We start from the raw sequence: 16,852 nt of genomic DNA, 5'->3' as shown, positions 1-16,852 counted from the left end.
GATAGGAGTGTGGTGGTACCAAGAGAGGTCCCAGTAATATTAAACCAGGTGCACGGTTTACAGTCATTAGCAGTTGAAGCCTGCAGGCCATCTCTTTCAGGACAAATCAGGAGTTGGGCTGGAATAAAGTATATATGGAATGAGAAATGCAGAAATTGTGGAATTTTCATCTTATAACTGAAAGCTTTCTCCTCCTGGGAAAGGAAACAGTTTAGTCTTAAATTTCAGAGTTCCTTCTCTGATGATTTGAAATGTCCAGCGAGGGCCCTAGAAAAGGCTTTGTGCAGGCAGACCCAGATGCAGATACACTACTGACTAAGGCCAGGTTCTCTTCCTAACAGTCAGACAGCTTGGCCGTCCTGGGGACCTTATTGTTCTGGAGGTGTTGGGATCCCATGTGGTTTAATTAGTAGGACTTAACTTGCTATATGAAGAATTTTTCTTTCCTGTATGGACTTGAAACCAACTGTCATCACAGCAAAAAAAAGGAATTCCTTTAAAATTGGAAAGTCGTTCGTTTCTTGGCAATTTTTTTGTTTGATTTAGCAGCCCCAGAGCTCATGGAATATGTCATTCGAGTTATTTAAAATCTAAACCCAAACTTGTAATTCTTTATGGCTTACGACAGCTGCAGAGCAGAAATGAGGAGTGTGGTCTGCTTGGCTCTGACAACAGGGCTCTTGCATAGAAGGCTGAGTGGTGCTCGCAGTTGCTTGCTGGGAAGACTTACTCTTTCATCACGGCAAATTAATCTGAGCAGTAACATCGCCCTCCAACCAGCAGGAGTCTGTGTCCTCCCATCAGCTTTTCCTAATGTGTTATTTACTGATAGGCCAGTGCTACAGGCAGTACTTGGAAAGCCTCATTGGAGTCTAGGGAAGAAGGCAGAAGCTCAGGGAGCCTGTGCCTTTGTAATTTGATGGACCCATTGTTTCCAGTTCCCAGAGGTATCCCAGAGAAGTACGATAGCAGGGACAGGGTCTTAACTTGTGATTAAAAGTTCTTTTTTACAGAACTTCTTAGCCCTGTGCTCCCACTTTTTTCTCACCTGAGAGTCGCTCCACTGAGAGGGGCACCGCCACAGTTCTGCTAACCCTTAAGTTCTAACAAGAGGTCCCACCTACTGAGCTTTCCCTACACGCCGGATGTTGCGTTGAGCTGTTCTATGTACGTATCTCTTGCTTCACACACAAGGTCTCATTTGATCCTCACGCAGCTCTGCATGGTGGGCATTCGGGAAGAGCTGAGGCTTGGAGAAGTAAAGCCATGAATGCAGGTGAGAGAGCCTGGACTCAAACCCAGGTTTGTCGCTTGTTAATGGTGACACCACCCTCACCATGGCCCACAGAAGGCTCCTCTTTCAGGCTCCTGCCGGTGCTCTGACCTCACGCCCCCGTTGTCCTCTCTTTCCCTCAGACTCACCAGGCTCATCCCAGCCTTTGCCCTGGGTCGCCTGCTGAGACTGCTCTTCCCAGATCGTCACCTGACTAGCTCCTCCTCCTTCTGGTCTCTGCTCACACACCACCTCCTTGAAGAGGCCTTGTCTGATCACCCTGTTAAAGAAGCATTTAGAGATACTGTTTTCAAAGATACATTGCTTTCTAAAAATAGCCTAATTTTTAAAAAAGATTTTATTTATTTATTTGACAGAGCAGAAGCAGGGGGAATGGTAGGCAAAGGGAGAGGGAGAAGCAGGCACCCTGTGAAGCAGGGAGCCTGTGGCAGGGCTTGATCCCAGGACCCTGAGATCATGATCAGAGCCAAAGGCAGACGCTTAACCTACTGAGCCACCCAGGTGCCCCAAAAATAGCCTAATTGTAAAAATAAACTATTTTACTTTAAGTTTATAGGGATTTTTTTTCCATATGAAGCAAAACAAGCCAAAGTTTGGAGTCTATAAATTTTAAATGCTTGCTTGGTTGTTAGACCATATAGTTTCTCAGCAGGATACCATAAAAATCACTGTCCTGCTAATGACTACCTTGACCTAATGCGTTGATCACAAGGCTTTCTTCATACACTGAGTCTTTATCTGGCAGCATAACAGCATCCAAGTATTTGGGCCAAAAATTAAGTAGTTTATATGAATGTGAGCTCAACGACATGTTTTAAAAGAGTGGGCAGAATCGGGTCCTGAGAACTAATCTTTTGCAAGGAGATTTTGTTATGCTTGTTGTAATGAAACTTACTTGGGAAGAGACTTCCGTCTGTAATCTAGAACACATAAGATAAGCTTTATAGTTTGTTCTTGAATTCCAACCCATCCAGCATTGTGATTTGTTCATATTTAGGGAGCATGTACGAAATGCCAGGCACCCAGATAGAGGAGGGGAAACAAGACAGACATGATTCTCTGCCATCATGAAATCTAGTGGGGACAAGACAAATAAATGGACAGTGGTGACCTTCTGATAAATACCTGGGACATACTGGGTGGGATGAAAACATGGAGCAGGACATCTGTCCCAAACTTAAGAGACAGGGAAGACTTCCCAGAAGAAGGGACTTCTAATCTGAGGGCTGAAGGATGAATGAGAGTTTTAGCCAGATTGGGATTGGGGTGGGGTGGCAGTAGGTTTCAGGAAGGTGGGAAATAGTACGAAGGCTGGGAGATAAGAGATGTGGTCCGTGTTGTCTCAGTTCTTGCTCATTAGATCAGATGCAGTTGGAGAGCCTCAGAAAAAGCAGATCAATGGGGAAAGGCATTGAGAATATGCTCAGAAATTACCTGTCTCTTTCTCATATCTGCTTAACAGAAAAAACTCGAATCTCCACCCCCATCCACCAATCCCTTCCTGGAAGATGAGCCAACACCGGAAATGGAGGAACTGGTGATGGAGAAAGGAGATTTAGATCAGGTAAGTCCAGTTTGCCTTTTCCCCGTGCCTCCTACCTCGTGTTTGCTTCTGAAAATGGGTCCACCCGCCTCTCCGTGTGGCCCTTTGGCCACTGACCTCATTCAGGGGATTACAACTTTGGTGGTCTTTATAGAAAGCGCTTATCTGAAGGTTCCTTTTGAAAACCGAGCCTTTCCTGCCTGCCTCATTCATCATCTCCTACGCCTGCCAGCCTCACTCTCGGTTAGGTTCTCATCGGGCCGGTGACGACACGAGAGAGACCCCAGGATCCCTAGTGGAGTTCTCAGCACCATTAGCAAGGAGAGGCCGCCACTCAGGGCAAGCTGAGCACTTGAGGTCTGGAAGGTGTTGGGGAGGCCTGGAAACATCAAGGTCACCACTAGCATATTTGGAGAGTTAATTCTCAGAGCACGCTAGCACTTTCATTTCCTTCGGATTTTCTGTCCCAACTCCAAATTTCCTCTCCCTTCATCCTATAGAATGGTGTTTTTTGTTTCACCGCCGTTTTATGACAGAGCGGTTAAAGCAATAAATCAGGCCTTTTCCTGTCTGGATTAGTGATCCTTCTTTTTAATTTTCTACACTTGGCTGCTCAAGCAGTTATTTCATAGTGTTGTTTTGCTCCAGACACCACCAAAAGGGAGGCTGGCTGGAAAGACCAGCCCGGGATCCCCATAGCCAAGCGCTTGCCCCTAACCCACATTCCTCGCCCGGTGAGGGTAGGTGTACAATCATGGCAGGAGCCACAACAGCATTTCCAGGAGCAGTTCTGAAGTGATGCAGTAAAATGTGTCTGGTCCACTGATTAAATAATTTTAATAGCACGGATACCTCACGTTTTTATGGGCTTTATAGTTTCATCGTCTTTTATGGGCTCTGTTTCATTTCGTCTTCCCAATGCCTGCCCCTCATTTTACAGGATTTTCTATGAGCTGCAGTATGTGCAGCTCAGAGAGGTTAAGTGATTTGCACAGGGTTAGAGAGTCCGGGCGTGGACGAGATAGAACTGGAAGCAAGATCTAGAAGTCAGAGACTAGAATTCCTTCCATGGAGCTCTTTTACTACACTGGGCTGTCTCAGTGGAAAGTGGAGGTCACAGAAACGAACCCCAGGTGAATGAATAAAACTGGAAGGATACCTACGGGCTATATCCCAGAGATCTGTGGGATTAGCTGTAATTGATTTGAAGCCATCATATCAGCTAGTGTGGGAGATAACAAAAGATTTCTTCTAACTGAAGAAGTGCATCTTTTGCATGTGGGAAGGAAGGACTGGGAAAGGAAGAGTCTGGGCGTTGAGCTCGTTCTTCTGGGTGTGTCTTTTACCCACACTCCATCACCTGCACCCTTTGAGTTTGCTTTGGGTTGTAGCGCCCTGTTCAGGGCCCTGTGGCTGTCATTATCCTTGTGCCACCATGAAAAGTTACCCCTTCAGCTAGTCATCCCGGATATCAATAAACTGGATTATGATAGAGGCCCCCGTTACTATGAAATTTGTTTACTGGATAAAATATGATTTGTCTCTCTCATGGAACTTTTTGTTCATCATGGAAGCTAGAGATTATTATTGTAAGGACCAAGACTGCTCCTTCTAAGGACACACAGAGCACAAATACAGGGGGTAAAGCAGAGGCAGACTCCTGTCCACCATTAACTGACCACGTGGTAGATTTTATACTCTCTAGACTTGCCTAGTGTTTTCCTCTTTAGAGAGAGCCCATAGTTTTCAGACTGTATTCCTTGGTGCCCCCATCACATGTCACTGTGGGGGTGTTGGGAGGAGACCAGGGCTCTGACTCTCTCCAAACAACAGTTCTGTTACAAGTCACTTTTATCATGGAATTCCAAGTAAAATTTCTTTGGAATCAGGGGTTTGAGATCCATTTAAAAAGAAAGTACCAAAAGCTTCTGGACTGTATGGCCCATCTGCAGCTTCACTGGCCATGGCTTGTTAGTGATGACACCCACATACTACCCCTAGCCTCCCGCAGCCTCCCCAGCACTTGTCTTGCTTGTGATTCCTCAGTGGGCTGCTCCAGGATCTCCCTCTTCCCAGCCACTTATTGGCTTCTGGAGTTGGGGGCCTTAGGAAGTTCACAGGAAGCTTGGGCTGGGTGGAGCCAGAGGTGTGGGAGAAGGCCCCCAGTGATTGTCTGGGGTTACCCAATCCATTGTGTCACCGCCACGGTAAGTAGACAGTTGACTCTCAAGGACAGGGTCTCTCCCCGCTTGCTCCTGCAGCGTGGGCTGTTGAGAAAAGAATGTGAGCTTGAAAAAATGTACTTAGTTTGAGCCACCAGTTGCCCATGCACTCCCAGTGATGAAAAAAAATGGTACCCAGAAGGGGACTGAGGGTGCTCGAAGAAAAAGGAAGAAGAAATAAGGAATTTCTGGTTGAAAAATGTATCCTTCTGGTGATCCAAGCAGTTAGATTTCATCTGTTTACATTGGATGGTAATAAAAGGAAGTGGGGCCAGCTGCAGAGCTCCTTACTGTGACAACAGTAACCTTCTATTATTCCCTCCAACTCCGGGAGGAAATAACCGAAACATCTGCGGCTCTTGGACTGAATTCATACACTCAGACAGGCAGCCCGAATGCTACTGCTAAATGGCTTCGTGTGTTCTCTACAGTATTCTCTCAGCAGAGACCTGCCCCTCTGGGGAGCCGGACAGTTCCTAGGGGGACGCCACTGTGAGCTGAAATTCCAGCACCTCTTATCTAATAAAGCAGCCACAGCCCAGAGGCAGCCCTGTGAGAAAAAAGCATTTTAAAAGGGAACGTGGGGCAACCTCCCATTGTTCCCCTTTTGCTGCCAGCTCACACTCAGAACGCTGCAAGGGACTGGGAACTGTGGTGTCAGGTCTTCTCCTCGCTTCCAGGAGTGGCTGGCATTAGTGGACAGAGGCGGGGCGGAGCGGTCACCTGCCTTTAGGGTTGGGACACCCACACTGTCTGATGATGCCGCTCCCTGAGGGCCAGGTTCTGAGTGCTCTGTGGTGCCTCATCGAGCACACAGTCTGCGGAAGACTGACCGAGGTGACTTTGTTCGAATAGCATGGAGCTGTTTTCTTTTATCACTTAGAATCTGTCTCTTATACATATTCTGAATGAGCTCCTCAGACTTCTCTAGACCCAGATTTTTATTGTATATCACTTTTGCACATATGTAAAAAGGAAAATAAGAGCCAAATAAATAGGTTAAGATATTGCTAAAACCACTTCACATTCAGAGTCCAATTCTCCTGTACCACTTAAAAAAAAAAACCAACTTTGTGTTTTGAAATAATTATAAACTCATAGGTAGTTGCAGAATGCAGAGAGGTCCCAGGTACCCATCTCCCAGCTTCCCCTGGTGGTGACAGCTACCATAACTATAGTGCGTTGTTAAGACTGTGAAATTGATTCTAAGCCCTATTTCACTCAGGCGCAAATGCCCATATTTTCCCACACGATGTCCGCTGGGCTAGCCAAAGTTTTGGTGACGTGCCATTGCTTGACTGCTCCACAACTGTTTCCGGGGTTATCTGCCAGGCCCTTGGCTCCCATCTCCCAAGCTTTTTATTGTTATTTTTTACTTTTTAAAAGGAAAATACCTAAATTAGAGAAGAGTTTTAAGTATATTACAAGAACTCTCAAATGTCCTTCACCTGGGTTTACCAGTTGTTAATATTTTGGTACATTTACTCTCTCATTTCCTTTTTTTTTTGCCCACATTCCTCCTCTCCCTCTCCCCCTGTCCACTTTTGCCCCTTCTCCTCTGTCTCTCTCTCTCTTTTGGAATAATTTATAAGTTAGCATATATCGTGTCCTTTAGCTCTAAATATGTATTTACGCCCTAGCAAGAAGGTCATTCACTTAAATTACCACAGATCAAAATCAGAAAATGTAATATCAGTACAGTATTACTATCTAATTTATGGAACTTAAATTTCATAATGTAGCCATTCTAAGGTGATAAACTAAAACATTGTTAGTAATTGGCAAATTGCACATAAATTAGTAAAGCCAAATACAAAATACTTTATTTTAAATATGTTGATTTAGGGATGAGCTGGATGCTCAGTGGGTTAAGCGTCTGCCTTTGACTATGGTCATGATCCCAGGGTCCTGGGATAGAGAGGGCTCCCTGCTCAGCGGGAAGCCTGCTTCTCCCTCTCCCACTCCCCCTGCTCGTGTTCCCTCTCTCTCCATGTCTCTTTCTATCAAATAAATAAAATATTTTTTAAAATAAATAAATAAATAAATGAGTTGGTATATTTATTTTAAGATTTTATTTATTTGTCAGAGAGAACACAAGCAGGGGGAATGGCAGGCAGAGAGAGAAGCAGGCTCCGCACCGAGCAAGGAGCCCAATGCAGGACTTGATCCCAGGATCCCGGGATCATGACCTGAGCCAAAGGCAGATGCTTAACAGACTAAGTCACCGAGGCATTCCTAAAATATGTTGATTTAAAAAATGAGAACATTCTGTATTATATAAACTCCCAATTTATAATTACCAGAAGCTGTCCGGTAGACGTGTGAATATTTTTGGCACAAGAAAAATATAAATAAAGAGGATAAATATTATAGGATTATTAATATTACTATATTAATTATATTAATATATTAATGATTATTACTCTATCAATAATTGTATTGATATTAAATATATTAAAGTATTATATCAATATAAGCCTTATGATGACTAATCTGGGCATTGTGGCTATAGTTTTCAGTTCTAAAATCAGAATATCTGGGGCGCCTGGGTGGCTCAGTGGGTTGAGCCTCTGCCTTCGGCTCAGGTCGTGATCCCAGGACCCTGAGATCGAGTCCTGCATTGGGCTCTCTGCTCAGCGGGGAGCCTGCTCCTCCTCTCTCTCTGCCTACCTCTCTGCCTACTTGTGATATCTCTCTGTCAAATAAATAAATAAAATCTTTAAAAAAAAAAAGAAATCCCAGTGAAGCCTTTAAAAAAATAATAATAAATAATAAAATCAGAATATCTGGTCATATATAAGTTAGACAAATCACATTTATCTATTCATTTAACGGTCACCTTATTGAAAAGAATGAAATAATAGATAACTGATTTGGAAAATAGAGAACAATTAGGTAAAGACCACCCCTACACAGCCATTGTACTAAATCATGGATCTGCCATTTTAAACTGTTGGGAGTGTGGGAGAAACTTCAGCGCATCTGTGAAATGAAGTGGAACTTTGGATCCAGCCAATTCAAACTTGGTGAACCCAGGCTGGGGAGTCTCTTGTGGACTCAGCCTCAGACCTGACTTTGGTGGTGGCTTCTGGCTGATAAGAAAAACAACCCAACTGTAATTTAGGGAATACCAGAGTTTCTAAAAATCTTGCAAAAAAACCCTAAAAACATGGAACTCTCCGAAGGGGATAAGAGAGAGAGCTAAATAGGAGATTGAATTTTTGGTGTTCATTTCCAGTTTTTACAGATGCTTTTAACCATTATAGTGTTTTATTTTTAAAAGTTACTAGAAGGGGGCGCCTGGGTGGCTCAGTGGGTTAAAGCCTCTGCCTTCGGCTCAGGTTATGATCCTAGGCTCCTGGGATAGAGCCCCACATCAGGCTCTCTGCTCGGCAGGGATCCTGCTTCACCCTCTCTCTCTGTCTGCCTCTCTGCCTACTTGTGATCTCTGTCAAATAAATAAATAAAATCTTAAAAAAAAAAAAAGTTACTAGAGGAAGAGAATCATTATTCTGTTTGTCATTAGGGGCTTAGTTTTTCCTATATTTTTAAAAGATATGAACAGTTCAACCCAACAGTTATGCTGTGGGTTATCAATTTATACCCAGATTATACTCTATATCAACACCAGCAAGGGCTAAGGGTCCTTTTGTTGGCATTTCACAATAAATAGAATTGACTTTTTTTAGAAATTGAAAGAGAAATCTAGGAGGATCTTCACTTTTTTTTTTTTTTTTAATTTTGAAAAGGAATTAGGGAGCAAACAGTTTTTAAATGCTTGCCTACCTAGATGGCCTGTATATTAGTAGTTTTAAAGTATCAACTGGGGACCAGTGCTGGCCGTTTTACAGTGGTCCATGGCAAAAAATAAAGACAAAACTGCCTGTCTGTCTATCTATCTATCTATGTATCTATCTGGCATAAGGTCACCAACTGTCTTTTCATAGGAAGGACTGCCCTCCTGCTGCTACAGTGTTTGGGTGTAAAATACTCTTAAGAACTGACAAGAACGGAAAGTGGCAAAACAAAAAGTTAGCAATGCTATGTTGGTCCTTTACCATTCTTTTTCCTGCATTTACTTGTCAGTGCAATTCAACAGTCTGGGAGCCATCGTGGCAAAGCAATGCTGTATCAGAAAGAGTTGTAGTTCAGGAGGTAGGAAGCTTCACCGTCTGCCTTTGGGCAGGCTACTAGAACCCTCTGAGCCTTCCTTTAGGTGTAATGTGGTAGTACTGATTTCTACACCAAGGGTTGTTGTGAGGAATAGATGAGCTGTTATGTTATATAAAGTGCTTGGTCTATAAAAACAATCACTAAATGAAGGCTGTGAAAAATCTATCACATGAGAGCACTTTAGAAATTCTAAAGCACTGTACAAATATAAGGTACTGGTATTAGCTAGGATTTAAATTTTTTAAAACATCAGTCGGATGATGAATAGCTTCCAGATCGAAAGTGCATGAGTTATCAGAGCAGCAGTAAATCTTTCACCATACAGGGCAAGTCAGTGACGCTAACAAAGCTGGCTCGTGCACAGACTGGCTTGAATCATAATGCAAGACACAGTCCCAGTTCACTTACATCAAGTGATACTTATCTGTGTCAGGAGTCAACTTTGAAGGGATGTATTCTTTGAAACTGCTTGAAAACATGCAAAGATGGCTCAAGCGTAGGTTTCTTTATTCTTTTCTCCCCCTCTTTACAGCCAAAGAAGCCGAAGGCCCCAGACAATCCATTTCATGGCATTGTTTCCAAGTGTTTCGAGCCTCATCTCTACGTGTATATTGAGTCCCAGGACAAGTGAGTGATGAACATTTTGCTGTTTTCTACTGCGTTTCTCCCTCCTCTGGTCATGATTGGGGCTCATAAGGGCATAAGCCCTTCCAGAGGCTGAAGGAGGGACTTGGCAGGCCTCCTATGACCCTGCCTGGAAACCTTCTAGGGTATTTTTGTATCTTATGAGTGTTATCCTTCATTGTATCCATAATCTTAGAGTTTGACTAACCTTAGAAGCCTGAGTTTGACTCTCATGTCCCAAATGGATCCCAACAACCCCTTCCTACTTGGGCACTGAGCTCTTATATAGCTACAAGGCTTGACCATGTCAGGCACTGGAAAATGGAGAAAGAAACTTAATCTTTAACATACATGTTTTCAAGTATACTTTGTTTAGGTTTTCATTTTAAAGTAATTTAGACTTACAAAAAAGTTATAAAAAATTCTCATAGATCCTTCCTCCAGAGAATGCTACCATTTTATACATAATCACAGTTATCAAAATCAGGAGGGTAACATTGTGCCATGAATGTCCACTTTCTGGCTCAAGATCCCATCATGCCTTTGGTTGTCAGGTCTCTTTAGTCTCCTTTAACCTTGAATATTTCCTCAGTCTTTTGTTTGTCTCTCATGACCTTGACACTTTACAGAGTGTTGACAAGTTATTTTCTACAGTGCCCTCAGTTTCAGTTTGTGTGATGTTTGCTCTTGATTTGATCTAGATTATGCATTGCAGGCAATTATTCCATTACAGGTGATTTTTTTTTTTAATTTTTTATTTGCTAGAGAGATCACAAGCAGGCAGGGAGGCAAGCAGAGAGAAGGGGGGGAAGCAGGCTCCCTGCTGAGCAGAGAGCCTGATGCGGGGTTCTATCCCAGGACCCTGATCATGACCCAAGCCGAAGGCAGAGGATTAACCCACTGAGCCACCCAGGCACCCCAATAGGTGATGTTCTGTCCCTCTGGGTACGTCATTTGGATGTGTCCCATTACTGGTGATGTTAACTTTGATCACTGGCTTAAGGTGCTTGCCAGCTAGCTTCCTCTGCTGTGAAGCTACTATTTTTCTCTTTGTAACTGGTAAGTATCTCGTGGGGGGATACTTTGGGACTGTGTGAATATCCTGTTTCTCCTCACACTTTGCCCACTCATTTTGACATCCCTTGATGATTTCTGCCTGAAGCAATTATTACTGTAGTGTTTGCCAAATGCTGATTTTCTGTTTCCATCGTTTCTCCTCTACTCTTTGATTGGAGTTCTTCTGTAAGGAAGCACTTCCTCCTCTCCCCCCATGTGTTCGTGTTTATGTCAGTGTGGACGGGTGGATTCTTATTTTCTTTTGTGGATTATCATCCATTTAATATATATACTTTTTTACAAACTCAGGAGTTCCTGAAAATTTTCACAAGTTTTTGCTGCCAAGTTTCCTCACAGTCAGAGGACTATCTTCAAGTTCCAATGTCCATTATTCATACAGAGGAGGAAGACCCCCTCCTCATCCCTGAGTCTGTCCACAGCCAGAGGATCTGTTAAGGCCCTTCCACACTGGAAGCCAGATTTTGGAAAGGTCAGGTTTTTGGAAGTGAGCTGGCCCTACTCTGAGACGAGGCCTCGTTGTCTGAAGAATGCACTTGGGAGAACCAGACAGTGGCTCACGCTGGGAGCACAATAGCGCCTGTGAGAAAGTTCTCTAAGGGAGTTCTCTGGGAAAGCATTTAGGCACTAAAGTTTAGTCCCCCCCCCCTTTTTTTTAATGCTTCTGTTGTGAGTTAGCAAATTCTTATTTCCAAATATGTTTCAGACATAAACCATGAGATTAAGAGACTATTTCCAGTGGAATCGCTACATAGAACATTATTATTATTCACCTATTTGATTTTGTAGATTATGTCTACTCTTTTGGTCCCCAATTACAAAATGTTTTGTTATTAAAGTCGTAGAAAATGAACTTTATAGAAGAGCCATCTGTGTTAATGAAAACAACCTCCTACCTGCCATCCCTCCCAAAAAAGAGTTACTTTCACGTTTTGCCTTGTAAAGCCAGTTTGCCTCATCCTCCCTATCCATTGGGCTTCTGTCCGAAGGCACACAGAAAGGCAGTAATTACTTACTGCTCTTCGCTTGTTTGGAACACCCTGTCTTCTTATTAAAAAGAACAAGAACCCTTTCCCTGGGGTGCCTGGGTGGCTCAGTCAGTTAAGGTCATGATCTCCAGGTCCTGAGATTGAGCCCCACTTTGGGCTTCCTGCTTGGCAGGGAGTCTGTTTCTCACTCTCTCCCCCTCCTCATCGCTTATTCTCTTTCTGTCGCTCAAATAAATAAATAAATTAAAAAAAAAAAAACAAACTTCTTTCTCAGGAAGTCAATAGGACACGTGCGGGGGCAGGTAGAAGAGCTGTTGTTTACCTATGAGATTAACAGGTCTTAGCGCAGCCCACCTGGATGACTATTTTTGGACAAAACCCCTTCTTCCCTCACCAACCCAAATTCTTATTTTTAGAGAGGTTTAAAAGCTGTTGGATCCCGACTTGAAAGTGCATATCTGAGATAACCACATACTTTTCCCAAACCTTCCTGGTCTAGAGAATCGTTTTTCTGAATTATCATAATTCCAGTCTCTACTCTTTTCACATGGCCTTGATTCATATAGAGTATGCTCATTTTTCGTGATACTTCGGGCAGAGAGCCAGACCTCCCTTCCTTAGGAACTCTCCATTTCTCTCTGAAAAATGAAGTGCTGGCCACTCAGCCTGCCGCTTGGCCTCACTAGGATGTTTCCACAGCCCCGGGGATGTAGCAGGAGCTACTCGGAGGAGAATTGCGTAGGTTGTACCGTTGTCGTTCCAGAATAAGCAGCAAAGACTTGAAGTAGAAAAGAGAGTTCAAGAAATCCATTCCCTCAACTTTTAAAGCAGAGAATCAGACAAAATAATGCCTAAAGCGGTGGCTATTAACCTTTTTTGAGTCACGGATCCCTTTGAGAGCCCAATGAAACTGTAGACTCTCTTGCCCCGCCCCCCAAAAAAAAAAATCACATAAACCCACACACTATCTTGAGTGCAATTTCAAGGGATTCTGCAAAGCCCTTCCTCCCTTTTGTCCAAGAATCTGAAGGGAAGAAACTCAGGTGGGGACTGTTTTGGTACTTATTTCATTCTTGTAGCTCTGACTCAAAAAATCTTCAGTGGAGGAAAATTTTAGACCATTCACAAACTCCCCAATGACAGAGACCCAACAGAGTGTAGTGGAAAGAGCGTGGGCCTGGATGCCGGACAGACCTGGATTTGAGTCAGAACTCTGTACTCACTAGCCTGGGACCTCAAGCATGGTACTTAACCTCTCGGAGTTGGCTTTGTCCTCTCTCCAGCACAGTTAGTAACGTTCCCCTCACAGGATTAGTGGCAAGGCTGAGAAGAGCAGACATGTTGGCACTTGGCACGAGTAGTCAGGAACCGTGCCTGGCCTGCTCTGCCCGTCTGATGCTCTTGTCCCAGACTTGTCAGTGGTTGGGTGTCCTGATCAGTGTTGCCAGCTTTCTGTTGGGCCTGACATGGCCCTCTCATCTCCCTAGCCTCCCACCTGCCCAAAGAAAGTTCTGGCAGCACCTGTGCCAGCCAAAAACCAAACAGCAGTGGGAGGACTGCAGAGCCGGGACCTAGGGAGGACGAAGGAAGTAGGAATATCCCCAAAGCCATCTCCTTAGCAGATTTGGCTGAGCTGTCCTTGTATGCTTTAAGCGGCTTTCTCAACTTTTGTTTATGTTCCAGAAGGAAGTTCATATACCTTTCCGTCTTGGGAATGCAGGGATTTTCTCTGGCTGACCCTTGGAGAAGAGATTTTTCTACATAGACACTCTTCAATTTGCAGGCAAGAGTGCCCCCATTACTCCTTGAGACTTCAGTGCGTGTTTCCTATAAATAAGCACGCGGTCCACCTCACTGTAGCACACCTGTCAACATCAGGAAGTTAACTTGATCCATTAGTACCATTTAATCTGTAGACTCCATTCCATTTCCCTGGTGGTCCCCGTCATGTCTTTTCTAGATCCAGGATCCGTGCCAGGACCACAGGGTCCATTTACTTGTCACATCTCTTTGGTCTCTTCAGTCCAGATAAACAACTCATTCTTTCTTTATCTTTCATGACCTTGAAATTTTTGAAGAGTACAGGCCAGCTCGTTTGTGGAATGTCCTTCTGTCTGGATTTAACTAATGTTTCCTCATGATCAATGATTTATGCAAAAGTGGGGCCGAGTGCTTCTCAGTAATTCACATCAGGAGCCGTGCAGTATCAGTTTGCCCTACAGCCTGTGGTGTTCATTTTTATTTTACTTTTTTTTTTTTTTAAATTTTATTTTTTATAAACATATATTTTTTTCCCCAGGGGTACAGGTCTGTGAATCGCCAGGTTTACACACTTCACAGCACTCACCATAGCAAATACCCTCCCCAATGTCCATAACCCCACCCCTCCTCTCCCAACCCCCCTCCCCCCAGCAACCCTCAGTTTGTTTTGTGAAATTAAGAGTCACTTATGGTTTATCTCCCTCCCAATCCCATCTTGCTTCATTTACTCTTCTCCTACCCCCTTAACCCCCCATGTTGCATCTCCTCTCCCTCATATCAGGGAGATCATATGATAGTTGTCTTTCTCTGATTGACTTATTTCGCTAAGCATGATACCCTCTAGTTCATATTTTACTTTTTTTTTTAAGATTTTATTTATTTATTTGACAGAGAGATCACAAGTAGGCTGAGAGGCAGGCAGAGAGAGGGGGAAGCAGGCTCCCCCCTGAGCAGAGAATCCGATGTGGGGCTCAATCCCAGGACCCTGAAATCATGACCTAAGCCGAAGGCAGAGGCTTAATCCACTGAGCCATCCAGGTGCCCCATTTATTTTACTTTCTTTAGTTGGAGTCTGCCAGGCTTCTCTCTTTATTAATAAGTAATTAATAACAATAACTGTCAGGAGAAACGTTGAAATCATACAGTCCTTTTCTCATCTTTCACTTCCCGCTGATACTTGCCTGAATCATTTATTACTAAGATAGTTGCTGAATGATGATTTTTTTCTAATACCATCATTTCTTCTGCATTTATTAGTTCTCAAAAGCTTTCTCTTTCCCCCACTTACTATGTCAGCACATACTCGTGGATTCCTATTTTATTCAGTGGATTATAGCCGTTATTACCTTTATTTAAGTTTATGCTGGGATAAACTTAAACCTACATAAAAGTTTCAGAAATAGCTCAGATTTCCCATATTCCCTTCTCCCAAGTTCTCCTGATGTCAGTGTCTTACATAACCACAGGATAGTTACCACACCAGCGAGTTAACAGTTCTGTTCGCTAAACTCAGGCCTTATTTGGATTTCCCGCTGGTTTTTCCACTGATGTCCTTTTTCTCTTTCAGGATCCATCATTGTTCTATCGCTCAAACTGTCCCTGATTTGGCCACCGGGACCCCTGCAGGCTGGTTTTTCATGCTTTTTGTATGTGCCTATCATTTCTGGGGCCCTTGCTTTTTGGCACAATAAAATATACCAGCTCATCTGGTATTTTCCTACCCCAGCCCAGGAATCACCCATTTTTCCAGGCTCTCTTGTTTCTTTGCCAGGGAATGATATTTAAAAACTAAGTTCTGGGCATCAGGTATGTTCATTACTGCTTGAGTGTTCTGCTTCTAGGTCCATGCAGCTGAGAGAGTGAAGAAATATATGTGTGTGTACATACATGTATAAACATATACACCTGTGTCTATTTTTAAGCCAATTTGTATATTAAAACCTGTGAGTTTATGCTCACTCTAATTCTTTTTTTTTTTAATTATTTTTATTAACATATAATGTAGTATTTGCCCCAGGGGTACAGATCTGTGATTCCTCAGGCTTACACATTTCACAGCACTCACCGTAGCACATACCCTCCCCAGTGTCCATAACCCAACTACCCTCACCCTATCCCCCCATCCCCCAGCAACCCTCAGTTTGTTTCCTGAGATTAAGAGTCTCTTATGGTTTGTCTCCCTCCTGATCCCATCTTGTTTCATTTTTCCCTTCCCTACCCCCCATAACCCTCTGCCCTGCCTCTCAAATTCCTCATATCAGAGAGATCATATGATAATTGTCTTTCTCTGATTGACTTATTTTGCTCAGCATAATGGAACCCTCTGGTTCCATCCACATTGTTGCAAATGGAAAGATTTCATTTCTTTTGATGGCTGCATGGTATTCCATTGTATGTGTATACCACATCTTCTTTACCCATTCATCTGTTGATGGACATCTAGGTTCTTTCCATAGTTTGGCTATTGTGGACATTGCTGCTATAAACATTCGGGTGCACGTTCCCCTTCGGATCATTACATTTGTATCTTTGGGGTAAATAACCAGTAGTGCGATTGCTGGGTTGTGGGGTAGCTCTATTTTCAACTTTTTGAGGAACCTCCATGCTGTTTTCCAGAGTGGCTGCAGCAGCTTGCATTCCCACCAATAGTGCAGGAGGGTTCCCCTTTCTCTGCATCCTTGCCAGCATCTGTCATTTCCTGACTTGTTAATTTTAGCCATTCTGACTGGTGTGAGGTGGTATCTCACTGAGGTTTTGATTTGTATTTCCCTGATGCCACGTGATGTGGAGCACTTTTTCATGTGTGTCTTGGCCATCTGGATGTCATCTTTGCAGAAATATCCATTCATGTCTTCTGCCCATTTAACTTCATTGGATTATTTGATCTTTGGGTGTTGAGTGTGGTAAGTTCTTTATAGATTCCGGATACTAGTCCTTTATCGGATATGTCTTTTGCAAATATCTCCTCCCATTCTGTCAGTTGTCTTTGGTTTTGTTGACTGTTTCCTTTGCTGTGCAGAAGCCTTTGATGCTGACTCAAATTCTGATCCAACACAAAGGGTTTATTTTTGCCTTCCCCTTCCTTCATCTCTGACCACACTCTGCAGCAGTGAGAAACTTGGCTCCCTAGATATTCCATGGATTTACTTACTTCCTTCACTTACCTGTGTGT

At 43.4% G+C, this 16,852-nt stretch overlaps 1 protein-coding gene across 3 annotated transcripts in view; it reads left to right on the top strand.

The window, feature by feature from the left end:
• Nucleotides 1-16,852, top strand: part of VPS53 (VPS53 subunit of GARP complex) — a 133,056-nt gene that overhangs the window by 67,361 nt on the left and 48,843 nt on the right. For all 3 annotated transcript variants that reach the window (XM_032849368.1, XM_032849370.1, XM_032849369.1), the window contains 2 exons: nt 2,757-2,858; nt 9,765-9,859. In XM_032849368.1, the coding sequence (XP_032705259.1) occupies nt 2,757-2,858; nt 9,765-9,859 (197 nt within the window). The remainder of the gene's footprint in view (nt 1-2,756; nt 2,859-9,764; nt 9,860-16,852) is intronic.

Source organism: Lontra canadensis, unplaced genomic scaffold (genome assembly GCF_010015895.1).
Source record: "Lontra canadensis isolate GAN:19392208 unplaced genomic scaffold, GSC_riverotter_1.0 scaffold225, whole genome shotgun sequence".
In the NCBI taxonomy this organism is placed as follows: Eukaryota; Metazoa; Chordata; class Mammalia; order Carnivora; family Mustelidae; genus Lontra; species Lontra canadensis.
The sequence above is the reverse complement of the archived record's forward strand: the minus strand, read 5'-3'. Positions and strand labels throughout refer to the sequence as shown.